We start from the raw sequence: 14,534 nt of genomic DNA, 5'->3' as shown, positions 1-14,534 counted from the left end.
TAGACTCAGATGATGTAAATACCTGTGATTATCTCATCCACTATGAATGCTAAGCATTTATATTCATCAGTATATATATCCATGAGTGTATACACAAACTGTAACATTGTGTATGCTTATATTGTATGTGTACAGCTAAAATAATTAAGAGCAGATCTTCTCTGTTGCAGTTTTAAATATTCTTGACTGCATTTTATTTAGGGGGAAGTGGAGCTAACTGGGGAAAAAAAGGTGAAGTAGTCGTTAAGTATGTTTTGACTTATCTTCTTTGTGTCATATATTAAGAAATTAGATGCAGAGATTTATTTCCTTCTCACCACTTCTTGCTCTGATGCAGGAGCATATTTTTGTTTGCACTACAGGTCATTGCTTTTCTGAAGTTCAACGAACACACTGCCTTAGCAAATATCACTTAAAAGCATGAATATTTCTGATCTCTATGCCTTATTCAGCGACATTCTCAATCCACAATCATGCCCATGAGAGGGAACAAACTTTTTTCTCTTTACAGATGACCACATTTGGGAGTGTTTAAAATATTCTTCACTATTGTTCTTGTGTCTTCTATTTCTTTTTCTACTTATTTTTTTCCCCTATGGTCTTCATACAATCAGTATTTCCCGCACAACTGAATTTGAAATCTTTTATGCATCTATCTTTCTAACAGTTCTGGAAGGCAGGAGAGAACAAACAACCTGTATATAACTAGCACACAGAGGGAAAGAAGTCACCTACTTGGAGTCACTCAGGATTGTGATGGAAGAGGGAATAAAAACCAGTTCCTTCATTTTCAGAACTTTGTCTCCCATACCAATATAAATATTCATCCTTTATTTTTTTTAATTTCTTTTTTTTACAGAGAATGATTTTTACCAGAATTGCTGTGGCTACACAGATGAGCACTGTGGCTTGCTTCAGCTGAAGGACAACCAAGGAGTGCACCACAAGGTATTAGGTTTGTTCTGAGCATCACATCCTCCCCTCAGTGTATAGTGAAGTCATTGGAGCTTCCACTGGTGCCATTTGGGAATAATGTGTGCACTGTAGTTGCTGGTTTTCTTTACCGCTGTGGATTTCACTATGGCTACCATAAGTTTTTGTATGGCCAGCAGTTTTTCAGCCTTCTGTGTTGATCTAAAAAGAGCTAAACTCTCTCAGCAAAACCAAACATGATCCAACAAAGCAAGCAAGCAAGCAAGCAAACTAACAAACTGAAAAAAAAAATTCAAAAGTCGATGAGGAAAGACCACCCAATAATCAGACAACAGCAGGTTGATAAAGGCTGCACTGCAGCAATAATTCAGCAATATTTAAGGACAAAATATCTATAACCTTCCAGCCCACACTTCCTTGTGCAGAAGAACCTTACCAGTATATCATATTTTGTATTCTTATTCCTATTCAAGTACATAATTAATGCATTTTGGATCTAATTTAGATATTTTCCAAGGGAGGATGCCAGTTTTCTCTGTAACTGTTGCTCCACAGTAGCTATGTATGAAATATGGCTTCAAATGTTAATATTCAAAATAACAATTCTGGAAATTCATCTCACCCTCATTCTAGGTCTACTCTGAAACATTTTAAACAATTTTAGTTGTCCTTGGAATGAAGTCATCATGGTTAATCACTACTCAGAGTACTCACAATCTATATTAATATGTATACGTATGTGGGCACAAATGCCTCATAGCTGGAAAGTATTGGTGCAGCTTTGACTTTAATACTGTCTTTTCATAATTGATGATGATCTGCATATAAATATTCATGAGCAAAACCTGATCGGGCAACAGGAAATTCCCTGCATTTCAAATGACTAAATTTTCATGTTGTTTCATTGGTGAGGAAAGGACAATTTGGAGAAATCAGAATTATATATAAACAGCTGCAAACTGATGTGCACGTGTGTGTGTGTGTGTGTGTGTGTAGTCTTATATCTATAGGAGACCAATTTAAGTACTGATGGAGTGGGTGTAATGGGCAACGCAACCCAACCCATGGGAGTGGCAGAGTGAAATTCATTTCCTACAATCCCATAATAGCACACTGCCTTTGAACAAAATGCCATGCTCTTATAGGAACCTCAGCCATGGCTAACTCTCAAAGCCACATTAAAGTGACCTGGTTTCAGCAAGGTGTGTTAGCTCAAGGGTGATTCAGTATTGTCTAACCCCTTTGGACTCAGTGAAATGACTCACAAGCTTTCAGTTACTGACGTGTTTAAATAGATTTCTGAACTGTGTGTCGTATGAGAATTGTTCTGCACAAAAGAAACGTGAGCATGTGAAATCCAATTTCAAAGGTTTTAAGAGCCCCTCTCTTTTAATGGGATGACTGAATCCTAATGTTCAAAGAGATCTGTGTTTTATCATGTTCAGGATTTAAACACTTGATCTGAATTATGTCATTTGGGTCTACTTGTAACTCTGGAACTGAAACTGTCTTCTAAAATAATTTCACTCAACACTCATAAATTGGACACAATTGCAAACTAATGTAACAAAAGGCAGATATAAGGGGAAAGATGACAAATCATGAAGTGGATTATTCCCCTCAGCTTTCCCTTTTCCTTCCATAAGTAGATTTTTATTAGAATAAAACAGCACACAACACACCAGCCACAAACGTTGGACCTTGGGGTCTCACTGTTTTTGGAAAAGTAGAATATATCAGCAAAAACAAAGGTGTTCCTCCTGCTCCCCCAAATCTTCTATGCTACAGAGGTACATAGTCTTCCACCGAGTATCTTCCAAGTGATGTACATTAGTGACAACTTAATTTCCTGGGCAATAATCATGCACACATTTGCGTGTATTCAAGATATTAAATGGTGGCCACAAAGGACACAGTGCTGCTGGTCATTGAATTCCATGAGAAGTAAATGCGGCTTTAGTCTCATTCCCATACATGTAAGTGAGCTCCTGCTTTCATTCTTCAACCAAGATCGAACAGTCTCGTAGAACTGCAGTCATACCTTCCAACACCTTTGAGATTTATGTCTTAAATAATGTTTTTATATGTATTTTCCACAAGGGCTAGTTGCATGGAGACCGTGTCAATGTAAGCAAGGTACTTTGCACACACTACCAAAAACGAATCCTTGACTTTTTCTAGGGCATTAGTTAAGTCGTGTGGCTAGGTGAAAGTGCAGTGCTATCTGTAGCTGCCTGGTGTTAGTATTTAAAAACAGCTTTGAGCATGCTACTTACTTCTGGTCTGCCTTAACTATTCCTATTTCCACAGAATCACTTTTCGGCAATATATTCCATTGCTTGTGGCAGCTTTTCCAGTGACCGCTGAAAATATGATTGTATCGTATTTACTGATAACCATGATTAGCATTATGTAGGCATGGATATGGACCTCTGTCTGTTATGTCTATAAGCCTTAAATTCAAATTTAAAATGTAGCTGGAGTCTATGCAATCCAAGCTTCAGATTACAAATGTGCCTTTTAGATAAATACGTTTAACTCTTTAAAAAAGTAATTTCTTGTAGTTCTCATAATCAACAAAATATATAGTGAAATGGCTACTTCTAATGCTAAAGCTGTGTTCCATGGAAATATATTCTTGAGATCTACAGAACAAAACTGGATATTTTGTTCATTACAATGGTCATATATGCTAAGATCAAAAGGGTCCTTAAGTCATTTAGCTTGTCTTCTGTGATATGTAGTTTATACAGGCTCATCTAGTTTGGATCATGGAGGCATCAAACACCTGGCAAACCCTTCACAGAATTTTCTGTTGTTCCTAGGAATGTGTTATTAGGTAGCTTTGTTGTCTCCTGCTGGATGTCTGTTTGATAAATTATGACCTTATAATATCTCGTGGTGGAAATGATGTGTCATCTGACTAGGGTCAGTTAATGCTAAGCGCACAAGGAACCTGCTGTTCACTTCAGAGAAAGGTGACACTACTGCTAAACCATTGAGTTTCAATAAAAGCCTTATAATTCCAAAGATAAGCATGGATTAAAACTGTACTTTGTATTAAACTGAAAGATGCAGTTGTCATATTCCAATATAAAGGAGGGAGACGAGGTTCTTAGATTATGTGCATACCCGGCGCGAGATTAAGAAGCAATGGTTCAAATTTTGGTCCGACCAGTTTAATTTCCAATATTGACCAGGGAGATGGGGAAGAGGAAGGTGGAAACTGATACCAATAAAGGTCATGGGGAAGGGAAGGCGAGCAACAGGAAAGATATGAAAGACATGCCCATCTGCTTGTCCCTTAGACAAAGGATTATGCAACCCTTGCCCAGGACTTGCTTGGACATGTTCGGACATGTTCATCAGCAAACTTTGAGGCAATGGTATCTTACAGCAGTACTTTCCCATCTTTATCCTCTCTCATGCTGGCATCAGTGAAGGCGGCCTGGATCACAATGGGTCCAGCTGAGAGCTAACCCACTTATAAAAAAGGAAAAGGAAAGAGGCCAAATAGTGGTAATTTCCTTCTCAGATCAGTTCCTTCCGTATGCTTTACTGTGTGGTTGTCCAAATTTTTATGCTGAAAATATATGATGTACAACACAGGGAAAAATGAGCAGGTAGAGCAGATGCGTCCAACTCACAGCCCATGAGCACAGCTCTCTCTGTGGCCACCTTCTGCCCCACGCCATCATGACAGTAGCTCTGCCCCACAAAGCCTGACCCTGGATGTACACCCATCACTACAACGACCATACACTGATGTGAAATTGGCACTATCTGGGCTGAAACCAGGGCATGTGAAAGATGCAGTGCAGTGCTGAATCAAGTGATGGCAAATAATTGTCTACGCTGTGATACACTGGCTAAAAACGCTCCTGTGAACAGTGAAAAATATGCAGCTGCGCTTTCTGTTTTGGTACAGGAATTTGAGGATAGGCTTCAATATTTCAAAAGAACCCATCAGTTTATGTTTGTTACTCCATTTCAGATGATATAAATACATTACTTGCAGATGTTCAAAAGGAATGTATAGAATTGTAATCAGGTATTCAACTCAGAAGTTTGAGGCAGGGTGAAACTGGCATACTTCATTACTGTGCCCAACTGTAGACCTTACTATTCTAATTTATTTTTCTTTTCATTTAAAGTTCAACTGGAATAACCCACATGAAGAACACTATCAAGAAAAATCAATTGCTATGAACAACACAAGCCTAGAAGAATGTAAAGCATCTTCAGAGAACAATTTTTACTTGGAGGAGTTAGAGAAATATACTTTTTCTGTGTGGTAAGTAATCTCAGTCACCAAATAGCTTCAGAACCCAAAAGTATGCTTTGTTGTTATTGCAATATATAGAGGTATCTAAATTCAGATGAATATTATAAAGCTGCAAGACCAACCTGCAAAGTCTGCCTTTGTACATGCAAGTTGTAACTTTGTCATCATATGCTATTTTTCCACGTAACTTGTGTTATGTATGCTATTTATTCGGGTAAATATTAAGTATTTCATTTTCTTCTCTTTGTTTACTGCTACCTCTGGCATTATTTACAATATGCATGCCCTGCCTGGATTATAGAAATACTGATTTTCTTGTACATTCCTTCTCAATGGAACCTTATAAAGAATAATTAATTTTTGTTTTCCAAATGATTTTAAAGTAAGGAAGATATGTTATTTCCGCTTCTGAGATGAGGTTACGAGGTAAGAAATTTCTAGCATTTATAAGCAACAAATGAACTGAGTTTTCTTCTATTCCTTACCACTAAGTATGAGTGAAGCTGATCAACAGAATGAAACTATGAAATTGTTGCATTGCTTTTTTAAAACTCAATTTTGGCAAAGCATTTTTATAAGAAATTAAAGACTTCTAGAAAAATCTTGTTTTAATGTTTTAAGATCAATACAATACCTTTCTCAAATGTTGTTTTAAACAGTATTTTTTTATTATAAAATACATATATGCAGAAATACATAAAAAGACAAATTAAAAGGAAATTAAAATGGCTACATCAAAATTAAATATTTCTTGTACTTTATTTTTCCTATTTTTTTCTAGGTATTTGCAATATTAGGACAGTTATTCATAATTAGCAGAAAATGGTGAAGACTCAGTCCTTCATGAAATGAAATTAGTCTTTCACATAGCTCAGTATTGAGTTTTGAAAAAACAGTTTTGAAAACCCAGTCATATTGTACATCTCTGGCACCTATTCTTTTCTCTCTTAAGGAGAGAATCCAGAAAATGAACATCAGTGCAAGGTGAATATCTTAAAAGTTTGGTTTCAAACGATTTCTCTATAAAAAAATATAGGATTATTTAATTAGGCAAGTCAAGCATCCTCCAGCATTGCTAGTCCTGAGAACACCCTCTTATTCTCTGTTCTCATTTGCCACTTTGTTCCTTGAAAGGTCGGCAGGAAGTTAGGTAAAGACCCTGAAGAAAAAAGGTGTATTTTCACTATAGAAATCTGAACCAGTCCCTAGAGGAGGTCAGCCCTCAGGACTGTACGAGGCAAGAAGAAAGTGGAAAAATAGCACACAGTCATAAAATTAGACCGCCATTGTTCCTTTGGACTCTTATCCTGACCATAATTTAAGAACAGATTTCAGAATATCAGTGTTCATCCAAATATCCTTGCCAGCTCTCACTATTTTATTTTACTTGTCTCAATTTCCAAATTAAATTAACCAAATCAGTAATTTCAAACTCATGGTGCTTGATTTTTGTGTTAGTGAACTTTAGAGTCACTCTTCTGTTTCTTGCAGAAGTTATGGTGATCCAATTAATGTTCTAAATCAGCAACTGGGCAGCAATGATATTTCTCCAAAGTTGTTCAGCTTAAAAGTGTGGGAAAGTGAGTCCAAATCCACACTTCCTAAGCAAGGACATATTCCTAGAGCACATATTGTTTTCTGACCACTATCCAGGGCATTGGAGCTAGGGGCCTCTGCAATACCATGAGGTGCCCCTGAAAGAACAGCCATTTGCCTAAGCTGGTACGCACCTTGCAATCTGATGTGGGAATAAAGAGAAAAATGTGTCTCTTCCCCCTTTTCATTTTACATTTTCCTCTGCCCCTGTTGAGGAGAATATAGATATGGAGCTTAATGCTGATGAGGACACTGTCTTCTTGATAGGTGTATTGGAAATGCTAAGTCACAGCTTGAACCAGTGATTGAGCACCTGGTAAGAAGGCAGGGCCAGCCCAGGGGAGCTCAGATGCAAGCAGTGCACCTGAGTGACCAGAAGGGGTGGAGCCGGGATCCACCCATTCCCAGATTTCATTTAAGGTTTGTCAGTGGAGATAAGGGTCTCTTGTTGGAGATTCATGAATATCCAAGGCTTTCTGAAGGTAAGCAACTTTTTTTTTTTTTTTTTCCTGTTGCTGTAGTCTGGGACCTTGCTACTCTGCTGTCATTGCTGTGCTTTTTCTTGTGTTACAATAGAGTGAGAGGTAGTGGCCTCAAGTTTTGTCAAGGAAGGTTCAGTTTGGTTACTACAAGAAACTTACTGTCTGAAGGAGCACTGAGGCACTGAAATGGGGTGCCCAGGGAGGTGGTGGGGTCACTACCCCTGAAGGTGTTCAGGAAATACATAGAAGTGGTACTTAAGGCTATGTGTTAGTGGATAATACTGGTGGTAGGTAGATGGTTGGATTAGATGATTTTAGACATCTTTACCAACTGTAATCATTCTATAATTCTATGATTTGCTGTGGTTTCCAGAGGGAAATCGGGAATTCTGGGGCTTTATCTGTTTCAGGGTGAAAGTTGTGTATTACTAGTTTAAAACAAAGGCTGTTAGGCACTCTTCACATGGACAGTGAAGACAACCGAGGCTAGTATTTTATTATTTCAATATACTATTCTATTTACTGTCTCTGCTATCCTCTTTGAAACAAATGCTGGTGCTTGCTTTATTTACTTATTCATTTCTGATGCGAAGGTCCCATGTGGTTAGAACTAAACATAATTTAGAGTGTTTCTTTGCTTTCTGTCTCAGTAGTGGTAAAATGTCACCTTTACCAGAAAGGAAAAGAATGGGAAAACAAATCACTCAATTTTTGATAAAGTAATGTAGATAGTATAGTTAACATGTCATGTAATGTATGTGTCCTTAATCATTTAACTGAGAGTTAATTCAGTTTCTTTGTGTATTTGAAGGCGTATCAAATACTGTATAAGTTGTTAGCTGCATTTGCTAACCTGCTAGTCTGAGGTTCCAGTTGTTGTTTACTTCTGTCTGTATTTTCTCCTTCCTTTTCTCCTACTTTCTCCATCAAAGAGCATCAACTCCTCTTTGTCTGTTTCCAGACCTTCCTCTCCTCTAGGATTGCTACCTCTTAAAAAATGCAATGCAAGATAATTAGCTACTACAAAAATTTTAAGAGGACTGTAGATCTGGGGGCAGCTTAGATCTCCATAAACTTCAGAGTTTTAGATGTTCCAAGATACAATCTGAGCAATTTCCTTGATCTTTTATTGCAGCTGGTAAATCATTTATTGGGGCAGGTTATTTTACAAAATCCTATAAAATGTTTTTATCATAAAATACTGTACAACCAACAGTCTTCAAAGCTGTATATACACTGTATTAATTAAAAGCTAGTGTTGTACTGTGACAAGTTAAAAGTATGCAGTCTGTCTCAGTCTTTTTTTTTTTTTTCCTCCTAAGCCTCTTCTGACATTTTTCCTTTCTTTCTCTCTTCTTTACCCTCTCTTGTCTTTTTTTGTAGGGCCTTCCAAGGGGGAGATTAGAGAGCATGAGCAAAATATTCTTTTGTGATCACAAATATTTTTGTGATAATTGTGGATTTTTTTCCCCTATTGTTGCAGTATGCTTGTCCTTTTCCATTCAGATTAATCTGACAGTGGTGTCTCACAACCGTAGGCCATAGTCAACCCTCCTTATAGTGGGCATTATATGCACATGTAACTAAAAGATTATTCTGGCTCCAGAAGCCCGTAGCCTTCAACTTCAATCTTGCAGCCTGCCTGAGCAGCTCTTCCACTGTGCCCAGATTCATCCTTGCTGAAAGCAGCAGGCTTTGCTTACATCCACTGAATGGAGGGGGATGAGCCCAACCTGTACAAAGAGAAAGAGCAGGTTAAGACAACACGTGTGTGTGATCACCTATTAAAGGGAAGTGGGCACAGCTGGTGTGATCAGCCCCAGGGAGGCTTTGCAGGTGTTGCTATAGAGCTACCTACAGGACCTGGCATCCCACCACAGCTTTGTTGAGCATCTTTCTCTCTGCAGTTGGCCTTTCTATAACAAAAAGCCTGCACAGCCTACAGCAGAATGTTTTGTTTTGGTGGCTATTGTCTAAATTAGGTGAAATCTATAAGCTTGAGAGAGAAAATGTTTGGATGAGTTTTAGCCCTCGCAGCCCCAAACCTTCTGTCAGGAGCTTTCTGGCTGCTCATTCTTCAATTCCCTGAGGAAAGAAGTTCTTCATGGCTATTTGTCACTGTAAAGGCAGATTTTCTGAAAGTGGATAATAACTACAGATGGGAGAAATAATTTCAGCACTTCAGCATTTTAACACTGCTTTTGATGTGCAGTTGTATTTGAGTTAGAAAAAGACTACCCAAACTGCAAGAGCTGTTATCTTTTTCAATACCCTCAAACAATATCGTGCTGTCTGGGACTCCAGGAATCTTCAACTTGACCTCACACGCAAATAATGAACTAGCAGCTTCAATTACAACGGACGTATCATCAAATACAGCTCTTAAGGGTTAATTTTGTACACTAATATAAAGCAACTATCATCCTCTGTCTCCATGCAATTAGCTTTGAAACAATGTGCCTGTAGCTCAGACTGAGGCTAAATGTTGCTTTGAAATTCTTTCTCCCCTGCTCCAAATGTGTTAAGCTGACTCTGTCCAGCTTCTGTAAAAGCAGTTTATGGCAGGGCACTCCCACTCAGGGTCACAGCCATGTATTGCCCCCAGGTAACTCAAGAGCAGGCTAGATGGTGTATTTCTAAAGCAGGATCAGATAGCATCCTGAACATCAGTAGAAAATAAATCTACCTAGATTTACATGCTCACACCTTTAATACCTGGGCTTGGATCAAGCATTGTTTCTGACTTCTAGCAATCAGGAGCAGTCTTGGTGTGAGATGGGTGGGATGGGGGAGAACAGCATGTACTTGGTGGCATGTATCAGCTCAGGCAAGGCAGATGGAGCTGATGAGCAATTTGCGACACTGCACTTGTAGCCCTTTGGTGTTTTTTAGACAAATTCATGAGTACACTGAGGGACAGGAAGGGTTAACTCTAAGCAGCACAATATAGTAAAGTTGTTTTTTAATACAAACAATAAACTTTGCATTTATAACACTCATGTGATTTGACATTGAAATAAATGCAGATGCTTCTTTGCTTGGTGTATTCCCTGTTGTGCTTTCTAAAGCACCTTCACATATGGTTTGCCTTGTTCCAGTGAAACTGCTTGTTGTTTATGTCACGTGAACAGAATAGATTGAGTCTACACTGAGTAAAATGATGATGAATTAAATGTTGGAGGAGAATCCTTGTCTAAGTGTTTAAAATTTGGTCAAAATTAGTGTTGCATGTTTAAAAAGTTTTTTGTAGAATCTCCCTTGAGCTCTTTGAAAGATTTCATTAAAATAAAAAAGAATGGTGTGGCTGCCTATAAATGCAACCTTTTACTCAAATATGTAACATTTACCTAAGACCAAAGGTCAAATTTTACTGTTTTTTATAGCTGTCCTAGTACAACCTGCTTCATGCACTATATATAAAATATTGTCATTAAGAGTGGACATTCAACTTTCTTTTTGAAAAGGAAATTGGCTTTTTATCCCTTGCTTTATAAAGGTCTAGTTGTTTAAAAATCACTTTAAGAAAGTGCTTCTCACTAATTTCTGGGAAACCTAATTCATTATTTCTACTTCCATTCTGAATTGGAAACTGTTATTTTTCAAGATTCTGATTTAAAGGTAAGTCAAACTTCAAATGTTTAAAGGAATTGGAAGCCCTACTGTTGTTTTTTTTTTTTATATTTCAAATATTTGATATGACCTTCCTAAAAATGGTGTGCTTTGGCCACGTGAGCACAGGTTGCCACCAGAATCAGTCCTGATTCTGAATTGTCCAGAGGAGTTCTGCAGGCGAGTCACAGCAGAATGCAGGTCACTATTTTTTTCCCTCCACACACACATTCAGACATCAGATCAGTGTTTATGTTGGTGCATATTCTTGCAATTTTGCAGATTGAGTTTTTGTGTTAGACTGGTATATTTTTCTGTGAAGTTTTTCCTTTATTTTTAGCCTTGTAGTAGCCCTGCATGGGCTAGCTTAGCTTGTTGTAGTAAAGGTTTACTTTGTACATAGTGCCTTGTCTATATGACTAAATTGAAATACAGTTACAGTTTCTTTTCTATGATGTCTCTCAAGGCATCTGATGCTTCTTTTCATTTGCTTCCTTTCATACATTGGCAAAATTGAATGAACTGCAGACATGTAGAAAGAGGCTGTATTCCCTTGCAGTCTGGTGTCAGTGAAGAACAGTATATCTGTATGGGGGCATTGTGGTGTGTAAGCTGGTGCAAGTAAAGGGTGAATGATAAATAAGGTGTAAAACTTGCTGAGACACTGGTGTAAATGGAGAGGGCCAAGCTGCATGAAGACAAATTGGAATGTATGAGCATGGTGAGTCTGCTTTCTCTCTGCCAGAGTTCAGGTAATTTAACAGGTGTAAGAACATAAGATATTTGAATGTAATACGGAGTTTGTAAATCTACAAAGGTGGATTCACAGATTAGACTATTAGAAACATGGTTGCCCTCATGTCCAGTGGTGTCAGAGAGAGAGCGGGCATCTATCTTAATATGCAATAAATTGTCTGTTTCCTCCGGTCATAATTTGCTTAAATATTTGTAGCTATAACCTTCATTAATTTAACATCATCAGGGTTCTCTTCTAGCTCCAACTCTCCCATTTTCCTGATTTACCCAGCATTTGGTATTACCAGAAATACATGCTAAGGAAATACAAGTCTATTCAGAACTATCTTTTACAGAACACTTTTGTAAAGACATCTAGCATCTATGCTCATAGTGGATTTTGCCCACGTTTGATATTACAGTAGTGACAGGAACATTTAATATAGCAAGTATTTATTCATCACTATTATGCTTGAAATTGATTTTATTTATATGTTCAGGATGGTGAGGTGAGTTGGCAGCTGCTGCCCCTCCCCCTGCAGTTTATGGATTTGTGGAATTTTACTAGCTTAGAGGTGGCATCCTAGCAGTGGGGAGGAGAAACTGTTGATATACGTCCCTCAGCAGCAGCAGGCAGTGAGAGTTGAGTGATCAGTGAGTAACCACTTACTGATGGTGTCAGTGAGGTTTTTTTTTCTACTGGCACTAATGTTCTCTGTCAGAAAGGAGCAGTAAGCTCAGTCCTTGTGTAACTTCATTAATAAAATCAAGTTTCATAGAGCTCTTGGCAAGGAACTTGTGTAGTTGCGGTGTGATTGTATATAATGGAGCAGGATGAGAAGGCAAATGTTCCCCAGTGCTGGAGCAGACAAGTTTGCCCTGTCCCTTTATGGGAGGGCAGCTTTACAATTCTCTGCCAAGCGGCTTATATTTCCCTCTCTTCCTCCCTTTTAGAGGATTCCTTTTTGGTGAAAGATAACAATAGTTGAGGGAAAGCTGGTTATGGTGATGGAATAGGGCTTTAATACCTGAAATTGTTCATTTCTCTTAAATACTGGGAATGTTGAGCTTCCAGTTGCTGAGCAGCCTGGACTCCCAAAATGATTGGTGCCTTTGCCACCAGGGCAGTTGAAGGGCCTCTCAGGGTATTACCTGCTTCATAAATATTTCAAACCATTTTGCCTTATCTCCTGCTCAGCACAAAAGCACTTTTTGACATAACTGAATTGCTTTTCACTTTCTTCAGTCTCAAAAGAAGTTTAAAGACTTTGTAAGCTGTATGTGCTGCATTGGGTAAAAAGAGATGTGGTGGTTGTCATTTAATACACGTTTTGTTCTCATGAACTAGAAAAAATGACATTACTGATGAAAAAGCTGTGAATGTGCCCTACATGGTCATTTCTAATGAATAGATTGAATAAAAATAATAGGTGCATTACATAGCAAACTGTTACATCTCCAAGGCACTACAGTAAATAAGTGGGACTTATACATGTGCATTAGTAGCAAAGTGGGTACCACACTTTGGATCCTATTGAGTACAGAGTAAAGGGAAAAATGACAGATCGCTGCTTTTTATCTGTCACTGCTGTGGCACAGAAACATAGACCATGTGTATGTAGAACTTTATTTTGGTAAATTCTCTAACTCGTTCTGTTGTAGCCTGTAGCAAAATGTATAAGTAGCTGAAGATCCTGGTGAAATAGTTCTGAATCTATCGCATCTTCTGAGGCATAATTATTACTAAATACACAGTGATGTGTAACAAAACAACCAGGTGACTAGGAGGGTCTCTGCCCTTGTGAACTTACAGTATAAAATGAGAAACTTGGCAAGGGGTGATGATAAACTTTGATGGTAAGCTGTAATTATGAGAAGAAGGAAAGTTTGAGCAGATATGGATGTTTTAACTGGTGACTTTTGGAGGTGATGTTAAAAGTGTGAGTGCTCATTGGACTAATAAGGTGAGAGTGGCTGAAGTGAGGATGCTGGAACAGGGGCAGTCCTCACATTCAGTTTTCTTAGTAGCTAAGAGTTTGCTTTGTCCTGTAACAACTCTCTGGTTTAACTTGTTAGATTATTGATGCTGAGATCTAACCGTGCATGTGTGTTAGGTCTTTGCTGAGATATGATGACTAGAAATATTACAGAGGGTTTGTTTTATGGGATTCAAAATGATAAAACTCCATGTTCAGCCATTCTTTCTTGTAGATGTCCTGAATCCTGCATCTTTCTCACAAGCATGCAGAGATGACCTCACTGTTAGTCCTCCAGACTAAACAATTGCAGGGATTGAGCGCTGGTAACAGAACAGAAAATTCCATATTAATTGATCAGCTCTATTACTCAGAGTTAGGGGGAAGCTATTTTAGAGGTTTTAACTAACTACTCATATGTGTTCTGTATTGTTTGCTCATTAATCCAAAAATTACTGTTCCCTTTGAAGTTTGCTTTATATAGCGGAAACGATGTCACCTTTAACCAGTATGTGGATCATTTTTTTTATACGGAGTAATTGCCTGTTTGCATTTGCATTGAATTTTAGATAAAACTAGTGTAGGGGTCTTAAAAGTCTTTAGGGTTTTTTGGTAAGTTATAGTATTTCAGATTTGGAGTGATTTCCATCGCAGAAGATTGCATCATGATCTTCAGCTTCTAGAAGACGCTTGGATATATGTTCATGCCACATGTATTCAATTTAGCCTTAGATGTGGCAAGAATTTTGAGGAAAGAGGAGAATCTCTTTTCTCTAATTATCTGTCTTCCTGACTCTAACATATGCACATTAGATATTGGGTTTGACCTACAAAATGGCAGAGGGTGAAAGAAGCATGTTCAGTCCAGTTTGCCATGAGATAAAACACAGTGCATGTGGAGAAATGCTTCCTTGTCTG

General features: G+C 38.1%; 1 protein-coding gene across 1 annotated transcript in view; it reads left to right on the top strand.

Annotated features, from left to right (window-relative positions):
• The first annotated feature begins 4,768 nt into the window (after nucleotides 1-4,768).
• Nucleotides 4,769-14,534, top strand: part of LOC136058885 (uncharacterized) — an 83,025-nt gene continuing 73,259 nt past the window's right edge. Inside the window, exons 1-3 of the mRNA XM_065752669.1 lie at nucleotides 4,769-4,855; nucleotides 5,088-5,227; nucleotides 7,082-7,296. Coding sequence (XP_065608741.1) covers nucleotides 4,769-4,855; nucleotides 5,088-5,227; nucleotides 7,082-7,296 — 442 coding nt within the window. The remainder of the gene's footprint in view (nucleotides 4,856-5,087; nucleotides 5,228-7,081; nucleotides 7,297-14,534) is intronic.

The sequence above is a fragment of the Cyrtonyx montezumae genome, unplaced genomic scaffold (assembly GCF_038088225.1).
Source record: "Cyrtonyx montezumae isolate F1298 unplaced genomic scaffold, pur_monq_1.0 scaffold_8, whole genome shotgun sequence".
NCBI classification, from domain to species: Eukaryota; Metazoa; Chordata; class Aves; order Galliformes; family Odontophoridae; genus Cyrtonyx; species Cyrtonyx montezumae.
Note: the sequence above shows the minus strand (reverse complement) of the source record. Positions and strands in the feature narration are given on the sequence as shown.